General features: G+C 36.5%; 1 protein-coding gene across 1 annotated transcript; it reads left to right on the top strand.

Moving 5' to 3' along the window:
- The first annotated feature begins 1,727 nt into the window (after window positions 1-1,727).
- On the top strand, window positions 1,728-23,879 carry LOC134855319 (protein kinase C beta type-like). Its single transcript, XM_063871816.1, has 14 exons — window positions 1,728-2,126; window positions 2,352-2,557; window positions 4,329-4,386; window positions 5,732-5,899; window positions 8,622-8,807; window positions 12,375-12,831; window positions 14,770-14,890; window positions 15,343-15,460; window positions 15,670-15,806; window positions 16,108-16,956; window positions 17,633-17,825; window positions 20,944-21,142; window positions 21,986-22,223; window positions 22,439-23,879. Exons 1-14 carry the CDS (start codon window positions 1,745-1,747, stop codon window positions 22,592-22,594), a joined length of 3,468 nt encoding a protein of 1,155 aa, XP_063727886.1. The 5' UTR covers window positions 1,728-1,744; the 3' UTR covers window positions 22,595-23,879.
- The last annotated feature ends 1,356 nt before the right edge of the window (window positions 23,880-25,235 follow it).

Here is a 25,235-nt window from a genome sequence, read left to right as displayed (position 1 = left end):
GAAGCAAGAGCAATTTTCCTTGAAACAAAGAAATGGAAGTAATTGTAAGCATTTCGAAAACAAACATGTTATTTTTATTTCACTTGTATTTGACGAATCGTGTTAAATTGAAAATTATCAAAAAAATTGAGAAACGGTTGGGTTTCTTTTTTTTCGGCTTTTTTGAGTTTTCTTCACTGGGGAAACTACTACGGTAAAAAAAACATCTATTTGGCTTCGGCATAAAACCTGGTAGACAAAACACAATAGAAAATAAATAATTTCCGCTTCCTTGCCCAAAAAGATGTTCACAATGAAATCAAATCAAACATTGGGATCAACGAAACACCACCACTGGCCCCATAATACGCTGCTGGAGTTGTAATTCCAAATCGTTAAACAATTGTGTTTGTCACGAACACTTTTTATCGATATTGGAAATCCCCTATGTAATACCATTGTTTAAAAATGGTAACCACTTCGAACGCAAAAGTTATACACCAATAGCCTTAGCTCCAATTCTCCTAAAATTTATAAAAACAGATGGCTCTTTAGTTGGGTGAAATGATCTTATTTCTGAGAGTCAGTTCGAGTTCTGTCAGCGCTCCTCTAAAGTTGACGCTTACAGTCGAAGTAAAAATTATTGTCGTCAAAACTCGAACACATAAACTGCTTTCCTTGATCTGTCAAAACCTTTGATTCAATTTCACGTGAAAAACTATCGAGAAAACCAGAAAATTTGGGCTTCGAAACAAAAGCCTTAAACATTTTTTTCGAATCCTTTAATAATATTCCCTCTTTTAGATAATTAAAGAGTGACTTATAAAGCAAATTACGAAAAATTTCCCTCATGTGCATCACCAGCTGTAAAAGTACTAAAATTTTATAAAATGATAATCGATCATAAAAGTATCCAAAGACAATGGCTGTACAAAATAATGAAAAATCAACAAATCAGTAATTTGCAAATTTGAAATCCGCGCCAAAATTACATCATGATTTTAGCATCAGACTGAAGTCTCTCAGACATTCTATTAGTTTTATCTTTAATTTAAATTAAACAACGATCGTAAGCAGAGTAAAACTATCAAAAGTAAGGGTGACGAGCAGAGATTTTCCACTTGCATTAAGGTCGTACCAATCATCAGGTTTAAAATCAACCAAACGGTCAGACATCTTACCACTAGGGTTGATGAGCACCGCAGAGCGGATACTACCGTCGGGCATTATCTAAAACGGCGAGGAGGCGATGATTTGATCTCAGAGTTAAGTTGGAAGATCTCAGACCAGGCAACTAGCAATATTAAGTCATTAACGTTAGAAGCGCTGCATATTAGCAAAAAGCCAGGAGTCAACGCACGCGACGAATTTAGAAGCATTGAGCTGATAATATTTCTAAAATTCCAAAAGCTACAATTCCAAAATCTTTTGCTAAAACATCAAAAAGTATGAGCATTGTTTTAAGGAGCTGCCGATTTTCGATTACACTTGAAAATGTTGCAAGATTAAGGCTACAGCTAATAAGTTTTTTTTCACTGTGAATGTGGCCGTCTTGAGATTACTTAACCCATTAAAAATGTTATTATCAGCTCAATGTGGCGTCTGATAGTTTTTTTGGTTCGTTTATTATTGTATACTTGATAAAAATGCGTTCTGCTTTTTGGTGATTTGATAAATTCAGTGTTTTTATCTCTATATGCATTACAGATGCAGACGGATTAGTCTTGATTCGTTTTTTTTTCAGAATGATAGTTAGTTAGTAAAAATGTCCAGAGTTGGTCCTGTTGGCCCTGGGCAAGGCCTCAGTAAATCATTAACATCAGTAGCTCCGCATTTGGTACGCTCTACAGTCGCTACTCCATACACTAAAGGCGGCAAGCTAGTTGTTGGGACCCCTCCAATTCTCCCGCGAAATGTATCTAGAGGAACATCGGACAAAATGGTTCACAACTTATTAGGATCTCAAATGGCCTCTCTGGGGCATAACCAGTCTTCGTGTTTTGGTTCTACAACAACATTTAACGAGAGCGCAAGTAGTAATCAGTCCAACAGTAACGGTTTCATTCGCCTCAAGTTCAATGAAGGTCAAACTATTTGCGGAGTTCCATGTCAATCATTAGAATGCGTAGTCAACGTCAAAGGGAAAGGTAGTGACCTTTTAGATTGCACTTAGTTTTTCAAAAAAAGTATCTTTGATGTTTTAAATTATATGTTTTCATTATATTTATTAATTGGCATAGGAAACAATGATTTTTATCTGTTTCCTGTGAATCTATAAAAATGATAGCGTGCAATGCTATCAATACTCATTATTCATTATTGCTTTTTTTTATTGGAGCAATTATTATCTGAAAAACGTTCGCAAATATTAGAAAATGGTGTGAGTGTCATCTCTCGGGCTGCTCAAGTCAGACAGTTTGGAGAATTCGTTGATACCCATGTAGTGAGTGGGAGATGCCTGGAGATCTTTGTCCGCAACAGACTCACCGGATCTCTAGTAGGGGGTGCTGTGAATATCACTCAGGAGACTTTGGCTTCAAAATGTCTGTCTGCACCCAAGAAGAAGAAAGAGTTTCCGGTTAGTCCTTGTAAACAGTGTGCCCTTTTGTCCGAGTAGTCACCCTTGCCGTTCAAATAGCCGTTTTTGAATAATTTTCACAAAGCTTTTTTTTGTATCACTGATGGTGCCAAGCTCCACTTAGCCTCCCCGAGTAGTGGTCTGTGTTGTGCTTTCAAATCTTCTAAAACGGCCTAAAACTTCAGTTTTGAATTTATTTCATTTCTTGCTGATTTTTTTTCCGACCATTGAAAACGGGGAGGAACTTGGTATTCGGATGTGTTTTAGTTTTCCTTTTGGTTTTCATGCAAAATTAGGTAACACAAATAATCATCATCGCAATGGGTCGAGCGATATTGGCTGTGATGCAGACAGTTCGCCGTGTTTTCCTTTTGCCAGGCGGGGTTCGAGTCAGCTTATGTTCTATAGCTTGAGTCAGCTTATGTTCTATAGTTAGCAAACTGAAAATTTTCTGTTTTTTAAGTGCACGCTTGCCATTAACAAGCGTTATCAAATTGGATTTTTATAATTTTTCAGGTTAAAACTTGCTTATCAGTCACACTGAATAATTCGATGACTTGATATTTAATAACATTAAATGCAGGCTTTTATTTTGCTCGTTTGGCCTGGAGCTACCGCCACTCCTGGCAAACGAGAACCGGGGCTCGAATCCGGTCAAGAACTATTCGATTTGCAAAGTTTTTGGCCTGACTAAATATTTTTCGGCCTAATGTGGTTCGGGCGAATCGCAAAGGAGCTATCAGTAGGCCTGAACAGTCCTGTGGAGGATAGTCCATTTGTTGGGTTAGCTTGTAACAAGTTAAGCTTGGGTTAAGCTTAAAATAAATTCAAAATTGTAGATTTTTCGGCAAACTTGGCCTAGAGGGAACAACTACGCGTGGGAGGACAAAGTTCCTAGGTTCGAATCTGGCCAGTACCTTTTTTCAAACTTTTTTCCGTTCGTTTGTTTTTAATTTTGTGTAAAAAATTGTCGGTCTATTGCTTGTCCGCTTAGTTGCCTCACCGCAATTTTTATTTTGCTTCAAGCGCTTTTCAATATGTGTTCTTTTATCTGATTTTAAAAAAATATTATCTAGTTTTTCTTATTTTGCGTCTTTTGAAGTGAAAGTAGATTTGAGATTCCGTAGAGGGTGTAAAAATTTAGAATTGCAGAACTTTCATGAGGACAATTTTTTCGGTTCAGTGACATTTTATTTAGCTTTTGTCTACCTAATTAACGCTCGATAAATATTTACGAACGCTGGAGGTTGTTTCTTGCCGGTTTTTTTTTTAAATTAAATTATTGTAGACAAAAATTTTAGTAGTCGTGTTTTTTTTCGACTTCTCGGCTTTCCTTTTGTTTTTTGCCTAGCTTGCAATGCTATATTTGTGTGGTATCCCAAGTGGTGAGAAACGCTGCTTCGCATCTGCTTAAAAAAATTTCAACCTAAGATTTTCGGAGAATTTATAAATCACTTATCGTTTTCTTTAAAGTCCTCGAAAACAAAAAATGGAGTTTTGTCTTGAATTAACTGAAATATTAATTGAACTGATCCCACGAACAAACAATGAAATACATTTTTGTGTCATTAGTGGTCGATGACTGTTTTTCCCCAAATGATTGCCTGTGGCTTTGAAATGTTTGATTTCATCGTGTTTTGGAAGAACTAGGAAAATGAATTTGGTCGACCTAAAAAATCACTACCCCCTCCCCCTCGAGAAAACCCCAGATTCGCCCCTGAAACAGACATTCATCGAGCCATAATGAGCTTACTTCGTTTTTTCATTTTAGCTTATGTTGGACAAAGGTGGTGAACTCCGAGTTACAGTGAAGTACTTCAGCGAAAAAGGTTTGCAATTTTTTTTGTTGAATATTAACATAAAATATTGTATTTTTGTTTTTATAATGCGCAGTACAGCTAATTAAATTTATGACCGTTATGGGCGGCGTGGTCAGTCTGTGAGAGCTTTGGTTGTCAAACATCGTAAATTAGTTCTGAAATATAACCTTAAACAGTTTATAATTGAAAGATAAAGGTAACTTGTCGTCAACTCATGATTTGGTCGTAATCAACGAGTATGTTTAGGTTAATCAATTATTGATATTGTGCTGATATGCCACTACAAGCGTGGGAGCTTATGGATAATTGGTATATCGCTCTCCCATGCATAGAAAAGTATAAAATGGAAAGCTTTCCATGATCTTCATGGATCTAAATGGTGAAATATTTTGTGTCGGTCGGAACACATTTTTTTGCGTCTCAAGTTTAGTGGAAACTAAAGTATCAGTGGCACTCGATTAAAAAAAATAGTTCAAGTTAAACGATGAATTTAATTTTTCAAATTTTGATAGAAAAACAACTTCATCGAATATGCGCAGCCTGAAACTCAAAGCTAACGTTAAAAACACGAACGAAATTTATTAACTAAATTAAATTGCGAAGGGGGGATTCGTTACTGGGTACAAAATTTGCGTATGCTTAACCGTTGAGTTATTCCGTTATAGGGGTGGTAATCCGTTACTAGGTACCAAAGTAGGGGGGAATAGTTAAAGAGACCTAAATTTCAGTGGCGTGCACAGAAAGTTTTCTAGGGGGGGGGGGGGTTCGAAAATTTTTTTCAACTTTGCGGACCTTTTTTTTAGGTCGAGCAATTTGATTTTCCGAACTCTCCGAAAATACTATAAGGACTTTTTTTGTCCAAAAGTTTTCTGCGTCGCAGGCAAATTTTTCTAAAGAAAACAGGCTAAAGAAGGCGTTTTAGAGATTTTGGGAAAATGTTGACCAAAAAATTGCGTTTTTTTCGGCGCGCGCTCCCCACTCAAAATTAATCATGTTGGCGCCTTAAGAAAAAGTTTGAGGTTGGTCAGCCAAAAATGGATGTCGTTAAGATATACATACCAAAGGGGGACACCACTTGGCAACCAGAATTGAGGGGGGGGGGGGGCGGTCGCTTCTGTTGTAGTTCTTAAGACATAAAAAAATTTTTACTGTATTTTCTCGGTCAAAAACGATGCATGACCATTTGCCCTATCCCATTCAAGCTTATGTTCTATTCAACTTTATGGCATTCTACTTCTCAAAATGGCCCTGCTGTAGAAAATAGTAGTAAATCTTTGATCATTCGAACAGCTTCATTCGAGCAGCTTTAATCACTGTTTTGTAAAACAATTTGAAAGTGCTCTTGTGTTTACAGAAGAAAAGAGTTCAAGTTCTGCTAGACGAAAGTCGAGACAAACTGAAACGAACGCAAACACAGGTATACTTCCGTCGCCAAATAGCACTTCAGGAGTCACTGTGGTTGACCAGTTTCACAACCCACAACAATGGAGTCGAAAACAAACTAGTCAACTGCAGTTCAGAGGTCAGTGAACTGTTCAGATGGTTTCTTGTCTTGCTACTAAGAATGGAGAGTTAAAATTTGGTGACTGAAAATGCCGAAACTAAGATAGATTGTCCATCAGAGAATACCATGAACTGAGATGATGTTTGAAGGGCGAACTTGTGATTTTCAACCCAATCTCTTTTTCGTGTCCTTTCGGAACTCAAATTACGGGGGTTTCTGCCGTTTTACTGCAGGGCTTTTCTAATTAGTTTTTGGAACGAAGTGAATATTACTTTAACAAGATTTTTGGTTTGCACCGGCTGTACTTACTCTTTAATATCTTGGTTAATATCCTCTAATGTGGCCGTGAACACTAAGCTAGGTCTTGTTAAGAGTAATGAACGTAGTGAAGACTCTTAAATAGGTCTTGCAGATTTTTTTTCAGGAAAAGTGTTAAAAGTCTCTAATATCTACAGACGTGCATTCAACATTTTGATCCATTTATGAATGCTTTTAAGTATATATGCACTTTTTCAGTTATTGCTGAAAGTGACGTAAATAGCACTCTCCAAATACAAACGTGGAAATGGCGCAAAAAAAACTTGAACGATTTCTTGTTTCGAAAGTGGAATTTAATTTTTGTATTTCCAGCGGAATAAAAATTTTACATGTTGATTCAGTTTTCTCAAGTTGAGTTAATGTTACCAAAAAGGCGCTAATGATAAATCGTTATTGAAATTCAAAGAGCTTAAAGGGTGTCTATTTTTTTCTTTGAAATTCGAAATATGAGATGTTTTTTTAAATATTTACTTGCGTTTATTACTCTTTTCCAATCTTCGATTGGCTCTGTTGATTAAGAATCAATTAACGACTTTTCCGTGTTTGACCTTTGCTCCTTAAGTTTAATTAAAATTCTGTAGCTCAATGGAAAGTAAATTACGTTCTCAAAAAACAAATCAGTCTTTTTTTTCCTTGCGCTCATTAACACTTTTTCAACTCTGCTGGCTATGCTTTCTTGAGGTTAGACCCACGATTTGTTTTAGTTTAATTCAAATTCAAGGAAATTTGCGGTCTCCAATAACTAATAATTAAGTTTGACGTACGTGTGAAGATATTTAGGCCATGTGCTTTTTTCAAGAAGAAAATGTGATTACGGACAAATTTGAATTTCGTGGTTGGACTTTTGATAAATTTGTGAGTTGAATTCAATTCATTGCTAGGAGTTAAGCAAATTACACTCTCCAAGAAGAAAAAAAGTGCAACTGTCTGGCGAAAATGTGACTGAATTTTAAGTTTCATTGACTTTTTAGTTTTTAGATTTGCCAGCGGAATAAACAATTTATTGACAACGAGATTAAATACGATGTACTTAAACGTGAAAATTGAAAGTTGTTCAAAAAACATCATTTTTTTGCGGTTTTCTAAGTATTTGACTTTTTTTACCTTTCTGTTGGCTATGCTGCGGCTTTTTTGAACTTAGACTGATGCAAAATGAACGTAATAAAATGCTTTGAATTATGTTTATTCTAACGATAGGTTCTAGTGGGAATTTTTTGCGATTTTTGCCCCTTCTCTCCGTCATTTGTGTTTTGTCAAAGTTCTTAAGCAATTAAATTTTGTTTACGCTGGCGATCATCAAGCGTTATCAAATGGGAACAATGGCTTTTTTCATTAAAACGTGGTAAACAAAATCTCTATCTTTTCCTTCCGTAGAAGTCTTTCGTCATCCCTGTTAGTTCGTAAACTCTGCCATATTGTCATTTTGGTCTTTCAAACCAACAGGCCTTTTTTTATTATATCGGCATTATTGATTCTCGTTCTATTCAATTTTTTTTATTGGCTTTAATTTCAATAACTGCTGTTTGAAGTATTTTCTGTTTTTCTGTTCCCCAGTTTTTCTGGCTTAACACGATTCGACTTTACTGGTTTAAGCTTAGTAGCCTCATTTGAAAAGTTTCTTGTGCGTTTTGAGCGGGGTTCTTTTTCTTAGACTTTTTTGATTTCCGCGCATAATCTGGTAACACAACTAATTTTCGGAATGACTCGTGAGATATCATATTAAAGCCCTTTCAGTCGTGATTCGAATGACCGTTAACAATTTTCAATAAGTTGTCCCAATGATTAAAGAGAAAACCGGTTTTAAGAGATTAATTTGAAGCTTCCTTGGCAAAAAAAATAAATTTCAAAGTGATTGTGCAAAAGAATTCGAAAATTTATTAGGAAGTTAATTTTCCTTCCCTAAAACCTACAGGATTGAATAGTTCTCTCATCCCACCACGCACAAAAGAGACACTTATATGAAGATATGTGTTTTTGTAAGAATGTGGTCAGAACGTTGTGCCTCTTGCACAGCAACCGGCTATTCTTGTTTGATTTCAAATTGTGAGAGAAAATAGATTGGCCGTGATTAATTTTAAGAAAAAAAATGTTTTCAATTTTGTTTGAAAAAGGGAAATGTTTTTTTTTAGTCGCCAGTAGTTAGTTTTTATCAATAATGTGAATTATTTAAAGGTTTTTCAATTTCAATGATAAATTTTTGATTTCTTTCGTTGTTTTTCGTGTATAATAATAGTTTACCGCTGTCTGGTGCTATGTTTTCTCCTAATTTTTGATTATGAATTAATGTTTATTTCATTTTTTCTACCGTTGTTTTTGTCATTTTCCCGAAGCATTTGCTCAATCTCTCAGATAGTAATATTTCATGTGTTCTAAACTATTGTGATGATCGCTGTAACGAAGTTATGTTTGTGTCTGTGTTTAGAACTGGATGGCGGTAATGGTCTCAGCCAGTCTCTGAATTTAACCTCAACTGGCAGTACTCCCGGGGGGTCAATATCTGGCTCACCTCATCACAACAGATCCAATCTTAGCAGTAGTAGACAACAACACCAGCAGATGATGTCCAATAGTGGAAGTTTCCCTAAGTCAGCAACTATTACATCACAGGGTTAGTTTGACTTGAGTTAGTCGGCGATCGGTGAGTCACCTCTAAAATGAGAGATTTAAATGATGATGTTGATGAAAACCGATATACTGTTTGGGAAAAATAAACAATCTCGGGCTTAAAAAATATGTAAGTTGCTAAGTTTTGGCAACATAACCCAATTAGGAAAACGAATTTAGACGAATGCTAACATAAAGAGCAAAAATTTATGACCATGAGTATTTTTTAAGACCATAAGTACGATAGTTTTTCAAAAAACTTTACATTCAAAATCGGAATTTGTTCAGAGATGGTTGAATTCTTATAAAGTTGGTGTGAAGGAGAGCTGGAAGGTGTAATTTTATACGATCCATTTCGAAGATTTCATAACTAAGCTTGTAGCGATCGGTGTTTGTTAGCGATTTTGTCGTTTTTAAAGCGTCTCAGTTCATTTGTTGTTTTCATAACATTCAGAAAATTGCTTAAAGCAATCGATCTTGCAATTAGTTTTGACAGAAATGTATTCTTAAGAGTCGATGAACGTAGTTCAGACTCTTATCTAGGTCGTGGTGATTATTCAAAAGTGATATTTTTTCGAAAAGTTTTAAATGCTCTTATAACAAAAGAAATGCGTTCATACTTATAAATGCACATATGAATGCCCGTGACCATCCATTTCAACCCCAGACACTTCCGGTCCAAAAACGCAGTCATTTTCACCCCAAAATCAGTCATGTCCGGAGCTGACTGCTTTTGGGGAGGAATGACTGGAGGGGAAGTGACTGGGCCAGAAATGACTGGGAGTTATGAATTCCTTTAGGAACATATGCGTTTTTTCAGTTCGATTCAAGTTCATTTGCTAGAAGGTAGGCAAAATTCACTCTCCGACTATAGAACCTGAAATGGCGCAATAAATATGATCGATTTTTTGTTTCGAATTTGGATTTTAATGTTGAGATTTTCCAGCGGAATAAATACTCAAATTGGGTAATTTTATCAAAAAAGCGCCAACTTTAAATTGCTGTTGAAATTCAAAGAGCTTTAAAGCCATTTTTTTTTTGAAATTAGAAAGCTTTTTCAAAAAACCAGTCAGTTTTTTTGTTTCTTTGCGTTCATTGACTCTTTTCCAACTGTCTGTTGGCTATGTTTTTGTCGTTTTAATCTTAATTCAAAATTGTGTTGACTGAAAAGATAGGCAAGATATGTCGCTTTGAAACTTTGGTGGGCGATGTGAATTCAGGGCCCGCGACTGCCGTTTTTTTGTGTGTTTTCGTCTAAATCAAATCCTCCAAAGCAGAAAAAACTTCCAATGAATTACGTCTTGAAGTTTTCCGACTGATCAGCTTTTGTCTCAGTTTTTTCAGCAAACTTAGGATCTTTCGTTTTCCCTCTACCTTCGATTTTTTTTACTTTTAATTTCTTTTTCACATTGTCTGATTGTTACAAAAATAAACATGCAGACTAATTAGGCCATGACAAACGTAAGTCCTTTGATCACTCTTGTAACTCTTGTTTTTAGAGAAAATTGGTATCTTGATTAAGAGTCAATGAACGTGGCAATAATTTTGTGCATTGAATCATATATAGCTCTGATGATTTTTGTTTTAGTATAAAAGAGCGAAGTGATTTTCACTAGTATAGATCTTGTAAAGATAAAGTTCACGCTTAAATTTGGTTTTTCGCGTCTTGAATTTTTAATTTTAGCGTCATTTGATTTTCTTTGTTGAAGCGAAGGCAAACCCCCACTATCGAAAAGCAAAATGATCGAAAAGCAAAAAGCAAAAACGTGATCGAAAAGCAAAAACGTGATCGACTTCTAGTTTCGAAGGTGGAATTTGATTTTCAGATTTACCAGCGGAATGAATTTACCTGTTGATCCAATTTTGTCAAAATGTGCTAATTGTGGCAAAAAAAAGTATCTGTCAATAATTGTTCTGTGAATTCAAAAAGTTTGATGGCCACTTCTTTATTTGAATTTTGAAAATTGAGACTTTTTCCAAACATGTCAGTATTTTTTCTCTGTTTACTTGCAATCATTGACTATTTGCCAACTTTCTGTTGGCTACGTTTACACAAGCAAAATCTTGTTGCGACGGGAAGATTGTTGCGATAAAATGTGTTCATTTTGATCAATAACCATTATCAAGCTTTTAAGTACAGCCTATTAAGCGTTGACTGTACTTAGCATTGACTGTACTTAAACAAGCTATTTAGTACAGCCAATGCTAGCGACGATAATAACACAGACTATTATATTACAAATAGCACTTCTGCTTCCCGGCATCATGGATCTGTAGCGTAGGGAAGGCGACCAGTGACAAAATAAGAGGGTTCGAACCTGGACAGGGTCGGATGTTTCTAATGAACTTTTTCGTGTACTAGTTAAAATGCATCCGCTCCATAAATTGAGGCATGTTAGTTGTATATTTCTTTTTTTTTCAAATTGATTGGTACTGCTAATACGTCATAATAAGCTTGCGTCACTTAGCAATTATGTAGACTCATAATTTGCGTGCGTCTCTTAAGCAATTTTGTGGACTCAAGTTTATCTCATTCAGTTTTTCCCAGTAGCGTTATAGGTCATGTTTTTGCTTGTGTATGCGAAGTGCAACTTCGCCTATGTGTTTCTTAAATAAAGTAAGTATTTGTTTTCTGCTTACTTGCGTTCATGACTCTTTTCCAAATGTATAGTGACCGCTTTTTTCTGCAAAAAATCTTAAAACGCTCTTATAACCACCGAGTGCGTTTAAGAGTAAGGAACGTAGTGAGTACTATTATATAGGTCTAGCTGATTTTTTGTTTGTTTTTTTTTCGCTGTTTGATTTGAGTTTTCTTTTTAAGTTCAGTGCATTTCCATTGTTTAAAGGAAGGCAAACTCCAATATCGAACAGCAAAAGTGTAAAGGTCACGAAACATGTGATGGACTTCAAATTTCGAAAATGAAAATTAGTTATCAGATTTCCCAGGGAAATAGAAGTTTTACCTATTGATCCAGTTTTCTCAAATTGGGTTAATTTTATCAAAAAAGTGTTCATAATAAATTGCTCTACAAATTCAAAGAGCTTTAAGGCCATCTATTTTTTTCTTCGAAATTCAAAAGTTAAAGGTTTTTGAAAAAACAAGTCAGTTTTTTCAGTTTCCTTGTGTTCGTTACTCTTTTCCAACAGTCAGTTGGCTATGTTTATACATATTAATGCATTTATGAATAAATTAGGAGTAGATGTTCTTTTTGAGTTGAACTGAAATACATCAGCTAAAAATGAGATAAATTACGCTCTCTAATTACGCAAGACAAAATAGCGCGAAAAAACATAAACGAAAGAACGTAAACGACTAAATTTTTTAGAATTCTCAGCGTAATAAAGAAATCACCCATTTTTTTAAATTGAATTATTTTTTACGAAAAAGTGTCAATCACAAATTGTTCTAGAAGTTCAAAGAGTTTTAAAGGCCATCTGTTTCTTTTAAAATTGGAAAGTTGAGGATTTATCTAAAAAAAACAAGTCAGTACATTCTTTTGTTTGCTCGCGTGACTCTTTTCCAACTGTCTTATGGCTATGTTTTCTATATAGATTTGATATTTGCCTGTAGATTTCTTCATGGACAATCTCAGTAGCAATAGTCTAGAGTGCAGTAGCAACAATAGCCCCACCCTTCAATCAAGCCACGCCCCTAATCAGAAGTGTTCATCAAAGCAGACGACTAGTACTCAATCAAACAACTCAAACTCACCTTTACTGCTATCCCAGTTCAGAACAATCAGCCAATCACAGCACAGTAGCTCCAAAGACCAATCAGTGTCGCCCTCTCATTTGTCGAATAGCTACACTAATCATGGCACGCCTCTACAATCAGGAAATATATTCATGAACAGTAGTTGTAATAGCAGTAATACAAATACAATCAGTAGTTTAGCGGCCAATGAAGTTATTCAGTCGAGGCGGTTTGCGTTCAAAGAGAAGAAAATGCACAGCGTGAACGGACATGAGTTCGTCTCGCATTTCTTCAAGAATCTAACATTCTGCAGTTTCTGCTCAGACTTTTTATGGTAATTAATTTGAAGTGTTGAAAGAATTGATTTGATCTCGTTTTTGTTCTTCCCGGCGAAAGTTCTTTCAACGCCTTAGGGATTTTTTTTTCATTTTTTGAAATTTATTCTTAGTGGGAATATGCCTAATTTCTGGGATTTTTAGAGACTCTCGTCTCACCACGAAAAGCAAATTTGAACACGTCACAATTTGAAAAAAGAAACTGGTGAAATTTTTTGTGCAACCGACTCTTTGTTTTTTTTTTGTGTTTTTACTCTAACGCGCTTTAGCGAGCACATTTTAAGAGTACGACTATTCTTTTTCCAACTTAAGTAGCAAATATTGGTATCTCTTTTAGTACAGCTTTACGGCTTTTTGATAGCTAATGCGCTGACACTGGTTACTATTTAGTTAACCCAGTTGATGCATTTTCATTCATCAAATGAACAGAAAAAAAGCTATTTGTTTCAAACAACAGTAAAATAATATAAACTTGATTTCAGAAATTTTCCTACTCGATGTTTCTCGCAATGTTTTTGAAATGCATAATTTTTACATATTTTTGTTTTATGCTTTCCCATTTATTACATGCAAATTTAATATGGATGCCCAATTTAATATATCGAGTTTTTACATGGAAAATTGTGTCTATTTGTATTTGGTGACACTTGAATCGCATTGGCAATTTCTTAGCATATGTAGCTGCTTTATTTGAGGTAAGTGTTAGCAGATTGTCTATCAGTGCTCGTTGCGCAGATGCGCGGGCATAGTACTCTAAATCTTTTCGTCCTGGGATCGATTCCGTAACATAAAAGTTTTATTTTTCGATGCTTTTTAAAACTTTTTTCTTATTCACTTTTTTGAGCTGATTTTCTGTCGTTTTCTCGCTAGTGTTTGGCAGGGTTGGCATGTTATTTAACATTGTTATTTAACATTGAATTTAACTTACAGTGTTATATATAATTTCTAACAGTGATGTGAGCTATTTCTTAGAAATATGAGTAATTCTTAGAAAAACACAACGCAACTATAATGCATGCTTGTTCCGAAACGATTGTAACGAATCCTGAACGGATGAAAAAAATTTTTCAAACCAATTGCAGTTTCACTTGACAAACTACAGAGCGAAAAATCTCACCTGACGTATGGGAAGCTTCGTGCTCAACTCGGCGTTGAGAAAGCCGGAAAGTTGGCGTTTCTGTTCAAGAAACTCAACTCTTGTTGATATGTTAATTTAATTAACAATTTAACAAATATAACATGTTTTTTTTCGATAAATAACAGTTAGTTTGTTATTTTTGTTTTTAACTTACATTTTGCCAACCCTGGCGTTTGGGAACCGCAACTTTGCCTGTGTTGATTTTGCAAAGTTTTCCCACAAATAATGAAGAAACGATATACTATATTAAATCCCTTTTAGAAGTATTTGTAGAAGGATAAGCCATGAAACTGTAGTATTTTTTGTGAAGTATTTTTTGCGCCATTTTTAGAATAAAAACTTAATAAATCAAAACAGTTTCTGCAAAAAAAAATTTTTTAGTTCTTTTTTTTCGATAAAACCGTTGCTCGATTTGCATTTTTCACTGTGATTGTTAGATATACCTAAATTGTCAGATATACCTAAAGTTTTCTTCAGATCCTTTCATCACACCACGCACAAAACATAACACTAATTTGAAAATAAAGAAAAAACTTTTTATATATTTTTTTAAATTCAGTTTTCTCAAACTGATATTTTTCAGAAACTTTTGTCATTCATTTCGAGCTTTCTTGAAATCAAAGAGCTTCAAAGTGATGATTTTTTGTAGTGAAAATTGAAAAATGAATTGGTTTCTTTGAAATCTAATTATTGCTTTTTTACTGTTGTTTATTGACGATGCTAATAGCATTCTAAAATTAACTTTAAAGTTTATTAATTAAGTTAACTCGGTAAGAAATAAAACTCGTGTGGTTTGCAGGGGTCTGTTGAGTCATCAGGGCTACAGGTGTGTGCAGTGTACTCTGGTCGTGCATAAAAAGTGTCACTTCAAAGTACTCACACAATGTCCAGGCAGTTTACACAACACGCCCACTGCACAGGTAAGCAGAAAAACAACAGCGAGAAATACACAAGTACAACAAAACATATAGAGACGAATAAAAAGTTAGGTTTTGACAAGTTATTTTTGAAAGTAAGTTGAAGAAATACGAGATGTGGAAGCTTAGTTTTGGTCATGGATTTTCCTTGAAATTTTTATATTGACTCCCACGTCAGCTTAAGCAGAGGCAAATTTATAATTTCTTGAGTTGAGCGCAACTTCAAAAATGAAAAAAAAATGTCGAACGAATTGATTGACTGAGCGCTCCTAAATCAAGTAGAAGGTCCAAGTCCAATTTAGGACATTTGCGTGCTGATTGATAGCTGTGAAAAAATAACCAGATTTAAAAGATGAATAAATTCTTTACCTGGTTAAATAAATATGTCTGTAAAGCACTTTTGCAATATTTCAATAACTGTTCGGACAGAGTCGTATTGGGGATTCTATTTGCAGGCACTGGTGGAGCGGTTCCACATCAACGTGCCACATCAGTTCACATCCACCTCCAAGTCATCACAACTGCTCCTCTCTCTCCAGTTCTGTGAACATTGCGGCCAGATGATATTCCCAGGTAATAAATTAATACGCACTAGAAAATATTTTCCCCTAATAAAAATAAATTGGTTGAACAAAGAAAAGTATCTGATGTGTTTTAAATCGAAGTTTGTGTAATTGTCACACAACAAATCAAATCACACGTTGTTGCTTCAAAAAGTTCTTTTCTAGAGTATCTATCGCTGATGGTTTTCATCTTTGATCAAGTTAATTTTCTCTCTTTAGTGTGCCACAGTGCAGTAAAGTGTGGAGTGTGTGGGTTTGTGTGTCACAAGAAGTGTGCTGCCTTCACTGCCAACATCTGTGGAGTGGACCAGAAGAGCATCGCACGTGCACTCCAGGCCATAGACACCGACAAACAGGTACAGGGTATACTCACTCTCTGGTGGTGCCTCTTTTTCTGTGGGGGGAGGGGGGAGGGAGATCCATTAAAGTTTGAGTAATAGTATTTCGTTTGGAGTTTCTCCGAAGTTCAAAATCAGGGTGGTCCTCATTATCGGAGGGGTCGTTATTATTAAACAAAATCGAGTATCAGAGTGGATAATAAGGCACTTGAAATTAGTGTAGAACAGACCACTTAACAACTATTATTGGCTGTTGAAAAAAAACTGTTGGTTGATTGATGGATTTCATGTTTTTTTTTTAATTCGTGTTATTATTCAGGAGAAACTAGAGCGTGCCTTACGGAATGAATCGGACGGCGGTGGTGACAATTACTCCACCTCCGACTACTCGGAGTTCCACCCGAACTATGTCGGTCTATATTCCACCATTCCCGCGCTGATGCCAAACAATCAATCCCCGCACCCCTACTCTATGTCATCCAACGACCCAACACAATCAATCTCACCCCACTTTACGGGTGCGGGACACAGTCTTAATTTATGGTACAATATGGGTCTAACGCCTGTACCAGGTAGACACACTGACTCGGGTTTTGGTTCGGATAACACGAGTTATGTGCCTATGGACCCGCCGTTGCTAACGCCTCCGAATCGCAATCTTAACTCATCCGAATCGCCGTACGAAGACATGTATGCGCCGCCATCGTGTTGCTCGTCGGGTTCGGCTAGTAATTCGCCCGATTTGAATTCACTCTCGCCGAAGAAGAAACAAAGCTTAGGTTCAGTTTACGAGCAAATGTGGCTGACGACAGCGGGAAAACCGGTATTTGTGAACAAAAACATCAAAATACCAGACAGTTTTACGAATGATAACAAGATATGCTATGATGAAAATGTGAATATTACAACTGATCAGACGACTGGAGGAAACAGCGGGCTAAGTTTGAATTGTTTTCACATGCGTACTTTGATTGGCCGAGGCAGTTTCGGGAAGGTGGTTTTGTGTGAACACACTGAAAGCGGAGAACCAGTGGCGATTAAGATTCTGAAGAAACATAGTGTGTTGATGGACGATGATAAAGATGCAGTGTTTCTGGAGCGAGATGTGTTGCATTTAACAGCCTATCATCCGTTCTTTACTCATTTGATTGCGACATTTCAATCAGAGGTTTGTCCTTTTGCTTAGAGAAATAACAGTAAGTCTAGGTGATATATCTTTGATCAAGTGTCGTACTCTCAAAGCTTTTCAGTTTGCATAAAATAAACCGAAGTCATAATACGATTTACCTTTATTAAGATTTAAACGTTCTAAGTAGGATCTTTAACGGATTTCCAACAAAGACGGTTTTTTTTCTGAGAAGATGAGATGAGATCGCATTGCTGTTCAGGTAAAGTTATCGAAGTTTTGATAAGTAAAGTAAAATAGATTTTATATTTAATATATTTTAAATTTAAAAGAAGGTTTTCGAACAGCGAATTCATGGAAGCAAATCAAATTTATTTTGAACGGTGTCTAGTAAAAACAGGTCACCTGGATCCGGGAAGACTAGCGCGTTTTTTATTCGAATTTGGAGTAATCATTGAAAGCACACCAATAAACGAAGGTAATTGAGCAGTTTAGGACTCGATCTTCGTTGAAATTTGTTGACCAAAAACTACTTTGCAGACGCATGTTCTTCGTGACGGAGTACATCTATTTGTTTCAATTTTTTCTAGCAAATTTCTCTAGTGTAAGGTTTTGATTTTAATGACCGTGTAGGTTATGAAGCTCTTTCCAAATGCATGTATATGACTGCTTTCATGCGATTTTTACTTGTTCACATCCATCTGTGCTTCAATTACAGACGTGTCTGTTCTTCGTGATGGAGTACATCCAAGGAGGCGACATGATGTTCCACATGGCACAGAACAGGAAGCTAGCAGAGCCAGTGGCCAGATTCCTCTCTGCCGAAGTGGTGCTAGCTCTCCAGTTCCTCCACCAGCACAATGTCATCTACAGAGACCTCAAGCTCGACAATGTACTCATCGATAGTCAAGGTCAGTTGGTATTTGATTCTGAACTGAAGAAAGTAAGGTTTGCTTTTCGTTATTATCCGCCAGTAAAAATTACAGACCCTCAATTTCGAAAACTTGAGAGGATCGATGGACTTTGACATTTCGCGAAATTCCTTATGTTAGCGTTATTTAATTGAATACTAATTGATAAATTGTTCTGGCGGCTATAATGTGGAATTGATCCTGATATGGTTGTAGTTTTATCAAGCTAATCCCAAACGAGAAGATCACAGCCGATAAGATACCAATCTAGAAGATACCTCATTCTAAAATCGCCCACGGTATAAGATACCATATAAAAAAAAACAAAGAAAAAAAAAATAATTAAAGCGGTTAATCAATCAAAGCTAAAACAATGCGTCGGGTAAAATCACAGAAATTACAAAGTTTTTGCTGCACAATTTCGAACATAATTCATTTGGCCTTCAAAATGAAAATCAAACTTCAAAACAGACTAGACTTTATATGAACTTCAAAAAGGTTTTCCAACTTTTCCAAAAAAATAGCCAGATTTTTCAGACAAATCAAGTCTGTACAAAAAGAAAACATGATTTTGCAAAGTTCAAAAGCTTTGAAATCGGTTTCACTGCGAATCAATTGCCGTTCCATTTAATGAAAATATTTTCATATTTTCGAGCAACTTTTTTTTCTATACGCAATACTGAAAGTGCCGGCAGGCCCCTACTTCCAACCTAGTGTCCCGTAAATAAGAGCAATTGCTCTGGTATTACATTGCTAAAGAAAGCATTTTTGAAGGCTAATCGAAGTATTGCGTTTAGGCGTTCTCCTGGAGGGTGCAAGGAGACAAATATTTAAAAAAAACGGATCATACAAATTTAGTTTAAAGACAAAGTAGACAGAAACCAAAAACATAATTTTTTCAGTTAATGAGCAAGTGAACGGATATAAGCAAATATGTGAGATTCTTTGTATGAAGTAGTTATCTGTTGAAATTTTTCATTTAGATCACGGTAGTTTTTTCGAGTTAAGTTGAGAGTACCGCTAGATACCTTAAGATATTGTATTTTTGATTATAGGAATCCTGTTGAACTTATTGAACGTATATATTGAAGGTCAAACGCGATTTCCACTTTTGAATCCGGTACAAAATTAAAAACAGGAGTCATTTTTAACGCTAAGACTAGCTCGCTATTCGAATCATAAGTTTTCTTGTGGTCCATTTAAAAAGTTTTCAGCATATAGCTCTGTCAGAGGTGAAAATAGCATCCCTTATTGTTATTTTGGTAATGAGACGCAAAAGCATGCAACGCCGCAGTTTCAAAGTCGATTAGAAGTCTTTCCCAGATTACGTCACCGAGAAGTGTTTAAGTGCGGTTTTGAATCTGTTTTATGTTTAAACGGTTATTGCTGAGCAGGGCGTAGAACCAAGGTGGATAAAACCCGCCAATTTTGTTGTGTACAGTGTAGAGCTGGTAAAATTAACTGGGACAAATTTGAAAGTACCGTCTACAAGCCAGTTTCTGTTGTACAGTTTGAGTGCCTTGAGGTTTTCAATATCGCAATAAATCAATATGAGTTCCGAGTCTCGTTTTCCGCTACCGAAAAGACAAAATTTCCAAGAAAAGGTCAGGTATTTCGAAATGACAGTGATCTTTGGCAATGGTGGGCTGGGAAGTCGTTTTCCTGCTTCGGGTAGTGTTCGCGTTATTGCCGACCGTGATGGCAAGGACAGTTGGGTTGACTTGTCGTCCTGCACCGATTGTAAATTAGCTGCGCTGATATGGCTGTTTACTGGATTTAATTGACTCCTAACTGTCTCCTTCATTTGCTGAACTATTTGCCGAGCTTCTGAGCGTCCTGCGTTGAGCTCGTGACTGTTCTCGTTGCTGTGTGAGATTATATCGCTCCCAGAAGTGATTAAAGGTTTCGGGCATTTAAACGATCTCCATTTGCTGCGGCGCCAGATTGTTGTCTTTGTGTCGCGCTTCTTTCGGAATTCATGGCCGTTAAGCTCAATAATTGCTTGGCCTTTTTGTGAAATTTCCCGAGTTAAGTAATTCGTTTTCGACTCTTCAATGAGTTTATAATTGAGATAATGAATGCGAAGTGCTTGCATTTTTAATTGAGCGATTCTAGTTCAATGCCAATTTAACACTAACTTAAACACATTCTGGCAGTATATTAATCATGATTCAAATTTGAATTTGGTTGTCTTAGGTTTTAGCGTTGCTCGTTAATAGCGTGAACCTTATTTACTTCTCATTTACTTCTGATTGCACTTTGGTCGAGTCATTTGTTCATAATTCATGGGATTTTTTAAATTGGTATGGGATCTTATGTTGCGGGCCACTTTAGTACATGGGATTTTTGATACGGTATCTTTTGACATGGGAGCTTTTGGTGTGGTATTTTTTGTCTTGGCATCGTTTTTCAAGATTCATGAACCTTGTAAAAATTCTTAAATATGTCTTTGTGATTTTTTCCAGGGAAGTCCTAAAATTTGTTCACTCTCGCGGTTTGTTTTTTTGATTTTTTTAAAGTTCACTTCATTTCCTTTTGTAAAAGTAAGGCAAACTCCACTAGCACCAGCAAAAGTGTAAAGGTCACGAAAAACGTGATCGGTTTCTTAAATTGAAAGTGGATCTTTTTTTTTACTGATCCAGTTTTATCAAGTTGGTAATTTAATCACAAACTCACCAATCGAGAATTGTTCCTGAAATTAGAATAACCCTTAAGGGCATACCTATACTTTTTGAAATTTGAAAAATGAGATGTTTTTACTGTTTCCTTGCGTTCGTTACTTGCGTTCGTTCCTTGCGTTCGTTTATAACTGTCAGTTGGCTGCGTTTATGTTTTGTTTTTGAGTCATTCGTTAGCAAGGTTCATCTTGAAAGCCAAATATGTTTTTAGCAACAGTTTTATTACTGAAAATTGTCATACATGGACTAAGTGGAAAAGTTTTTAAATGGTAAAAGTTACTCCTTAGCTTAGAACTCTAAACGGCTATCAGAAATTCGTTACTTTAGAGATTGCGTTGAAATGTTCTAGCAAATTATAGCTCCCTCTTTAAAAGCATTGCTGAGTTGGGCTATAAAAGAAAAGTGTGGTTTGTTCATAATGAGATGAATAATGTTAACAGGCCATGTGCGTCTAACTGACTTCGGCATGTGTCGCAAGCTGAAACACAGCGAGGACTTCGCCACCACTCTCTGTGGCACCCCAGACTACATGGCCCCAGAGATCGTAGCCACTCGTGCTCCTAGATACACCACTAGTGTAGATTGGTGGGCTTTGGGAGTGCTGTTGTTTGAGATGGTCTGTGGAAATACTCCGTTCAGGTAGGCACCAGTTCGAATCCTTTTGGGGTCAAATTTTTGGCTAGCGAAATTCTCTGAAACTCTGGCGAGGGTAGTTTTTTTGAAAATTTCCGCCAACTTCACTTTTATAAATCCAGGGGCGGATCTAGGATTTTCTCGTGGCGGGGGAGGGAAGGATTTTCGAAAATTTTGTCGACCTTTTTTTTAGGTCGACCAAATTGATTTTCGAGCTTTCCCAAATTTTCTGCGCCGCGGTCAAAGTTTGAAAAAAAAATGGTCAAAAAAGGCCAAAATTAGTATATATTGGCGCCCTTAGAAAAATTTTAGAGCTCGTCACCAAAAATGGATATCTCCAAATAGTACAAAGGGGGACCCTTTGGGTCGGAAGGGGGTTGAATCCCTGAGGGGGGGGAGGAGGAGGGCGTCCGCCCCCCTTTAAATCCGCCCGTGTATAAATCAATTGCCATTCAAATAAATGTTTTAGTGTGCGTGTTTCAACATACAAAAGAATTGAAGTGTTGAATTGTCGTCCTCGCGCTTAACCTTCATGGAAAATTTCAGACTCGTAATTTTTTTTTTTAATTAGTTGAAATATGTATGACAGGCCAAAATTTTCTTGATAAGGTGATGTCTACTATAGAAAATAAGCATAAAATTTTAAATACGAAAATTTTCTTGTCCTTTTTCGAGGTGTACTGTACAGTCTCGCTCCAAAAAAAACAAGTGGAGTGATTGTTTTCCAGAATAAGAATAGAATATAGGTATAGCTTTTTAAAATGGTGGTTTATCTTTTACGGAAAATTTTTTCCTATTGGTTTACGAGTAGAGAAAACTTTTTTCAACATGAAATCTTTTTTTCTTCAGGGCTCCGAACAACAATGACAAAACACGCCACGAGATGATAATCAACGGGAAAGTGTCTCACTACCCTCATCACATGAGTGCCCACTGCAAAAGCGCCATCAAGGGGTTCCTCACAGTGAGTGTGTTGGAGAGACTAGGCTGTAGTGGGGACCCGAAAGTGCACCCCTTTTTCACTCAGATTGATTTCGAGATGTTGGAGAGGAAACAAGTGCAGCCGCCTCATAAATTCCACTTACAGGTTTCTTGATTTTCTTTACTCATTCTCAAATCATTGTGCTCTGAACAAATTTATTTTTTTCCCATCATAAGTTTTCCTCCAAGCAATTTTTTTGTGTTCCTAAAACACCCAAAATAAAAAAAATCAAATTTTCTCTTTGGAAACTAAATTGTTTTACCTAGGACAAAAAATTACTTAACTGCAATTTTATATTTGTGATGTGTGTGTTGTTTTAGAGCAATAGTGCTGGTGGTAAGTTTGACACGTGTAACTTTGAAGACCAGTTCACACGGGAGAAAGTGAGTGTGACTCCTGTGAACGAAGAGGACGTACCAGATGAACAACACCAGAAACTGTTCAGAAACTTCTCTTTTCTATACTCAACCTCCTAACTAAACAAACTAAACCATTTCAGTTTCGGCTCTTTTCCAGTTTTCCTAAGGAATCGAAAAACGTCAGAGAAGTTTGTTCAAAAATGTTCATTTTTTTCACACTGACTTGTTTTTGTACGGCTTATAACAGCAAAAACTTTATCACATAGCATTTAGGAAATTGTATTTTCACAAAAATGGATCGGGCTGGAAAAGAGCAGCAGTTTCAGGTAAAATTTGAAAATCGCGGACGAAATATGCTGTGGAATCTTAATTATTATCTAACTGGTAGACTATGAGAATCTCTTATGGCCGAAGGCACGATTGTCCAAAATTTATGTTAAGCAATCAGATTTCAGAAATGAAAAATCTGAAAGTAAGCTTGAAAAAAAATCTGTCAGATTTGGATTGTTCGAAAGAAGTTGAGTAGTTGAAATCTTTTAGGCACGATAATAATTCTTTTCAAGACTCGATTCAGTGACTGATTGGTCCGCGGTTGTAGATTTTTCCGTAGGGCATTTTGAAAACAAAGCGATCAAGCTATTGCAATATTTTTATTCAAACAAAAATAACGAATGATTTCGTGGGGCTCTTCATTTCTTGGGTCTCTTGTTGCTTTGAAAAAAGTTTTTTCCAAACTAAGTTCAAAACTGATATCTGTTTTAGAATTGAAAATGCCTCTAAATTGATCTATTCTCATTAAGTTCCTGTCTTCCAATGATTAATAACGAATGTAAACCTATTAATGTATGCTATTTATGATTGCTATTTATTGTAACTTAATTGTTTAATTTGCATGATTGTTCAATGATTAGTTCAATGGAACAGGAGACATACTGCGTGCTATTACTAGTTTTAGAGCTGAACTGATTCAATAGAATATTTAAAACGAAAACTGTCTCAAATTCATAATAAACTTTTGCTGTCACAATCAAACATGAAATTTTGAAAAATTTTAGTCCGATTTTTTTTCAATAGCAACGAGCAGTTTTTCAGAGTTTAATTTTCTATATTGATCACCTTAAAAAACGACTTCTGAATTGATATCATCATACAACTGTTGTTTAATATTATCAACTGGTCCTCACCTATCTTGCCTTAGAATGTGTCTAAACCAACTCAGTTCCGAATTTGAGAACGCCGAATATCCCTATCAACTTTGGCCAATATATGAGTTTGCCTGCGAAAAATATATCGTCACGATTTTATAATTAACATTAAGTTTTTTTCAGAATTGAATTTATTGAAAAACAGAATTTATTGAATTCGGAGCTGAAATCGATATCCGTTTTATCCTTTTTTGCCTTCTAAGTGTCCTTAAAATTGTACATTAGATTACTGAAATGTTTATTAATGTTATTAATGTTTCAAGTACGAACTTGCTAATCATTTACAATTCAAATAGTTAGTGTTGATGAGTTTTCATTTGAGACTAGCCAGTAGTAGTTCAAGTAAATCTATCAGGTGATTCGACTGTGAGGAAAAACATCTCCGCCAAAATCAGACGCGGCGGAGGCGCTTGGAGATTTATTGCTAGCTAGAAAATTCATTTATGGTGTGCGCGTAAATCTCCACAAATCGAATCGTAAAAATATAGATTTTCAAACAGTTGAATTACAGAGCATTTTCTCGGCAAAAATAACTTTCTTCGAACCTGGTTACGGAGCGTCCCATCAAGTTCGGGGCATAATTGAGTTCTAGAAAGAAAATGACCTGGGCTGTATACGCTCCGCTACTGTTTATATGCATTTACATTTTTTTTCAATTTATACTCTCATGCATTTATACTCTGGCTTACATTTGCGCTGCAACATACTCCACCCCTAAACAAGAAAGAACGGGAGCGAGCTTTACGGTCGGGCGGGTCGGTTCGCTCGTAACGGTCTTTATGTCGGCGGATCTCGCGCATCCGTCCTTGCCATAGTGCAGTCTTAGGATACGTGCAAGTGGATAATGTCCACGTGGAGTGTCAGGCTCTATGACCCAAACGAAGTCGCCGGCTTTCAACTTAACGTCTGACTGGTTGTGCCACTTTGCCATCCTATTAAGGAACGTATTCCCGTATCCACCGTGTCCATATTGCGTTAGCGTATGATTGCGCTCTGGCAAACCGCTTCTTATGGACGATGTTTTCTTCGAAACTTAGCGACGGAAAACGCGCTGCGTGTTGACCAAAAATAAAATGATTTGGGGTCAACGCCTCTAGATCTAGCGGATTGGAACTAATGGCTGTTATCGGTCTCTAGCGTTAAGTGATTGCTCAACAAGACAAAGGGTGGTTCTTAGAACCTCCTCAGTTACTCTTCTGTTGCCTAAGATGTCATACAAAACACGTTTGATACTCCGAACTAATCGCTCCCAGGAGTCACCATGGTGCGGTGCGCTGGGTGGATTGAATTTCCACTTGATCCCTCTCTGGACAAAATCAGTGGGTGCGAGCTTGTTCCAACTCTCAACGCAAGCTAAGAGCTCTTTCGGAGCGCCAACAAAGTTCGTGCCGTTGTCGGACATGATGGTAGTCGGAGTACCGTGACGTGCAATAAACCTCTCCACGCCCATAACACAAGAGCTTGTGTCGAGAGAGGGGACCGCTTCAATGTGCACCGCTCTAGTGGTGAGACAGGTGAACAAAAACCCCACCTCTTTTCCGTACTTCTCCGGA

Source organism: Symsagittifera roscoffensis, chromosome 10 (genome assembly GCF_963678635.1).
Source record: "Symsagittifera roscoffensis chromosome 10, txSymRosc1.1, whole genome shotgun sequence".
Classification (NCBI taxonomy): Eukaryota; Metazoa; Xenacoelomorpha; order Acoela; family Convolutidae; genus Symsagittifera; species Symsagittifera roscoffensis.
This window is presented reverse-complemented; position numbering and strand designations above follow the sequence as displayed.

Coding starts and splice junctions, on each gene's coding strand:
- LOC134855319 (XM_063871816.1), top strand. CDS start 1,745: ATGTCCAGAGTTGGTCCTGTTGGCCCTGGGCAAGGCCTCAGTAAATCA. Junction 14,891..15,342: donor ACAACACGCCCACTGCACAG/GTAAGCAGAAAA, acceptor TTCTATTTGCAG/GCACTGGTGGAGCGGTTCCA. Junction 16,957..17,632: donor TTGCGACATTTCAATCAGAG/GTTTGTCCTTTT, acceptor CTTCAATTACAG/ACGTGTCTGTTCTTCGTGAT.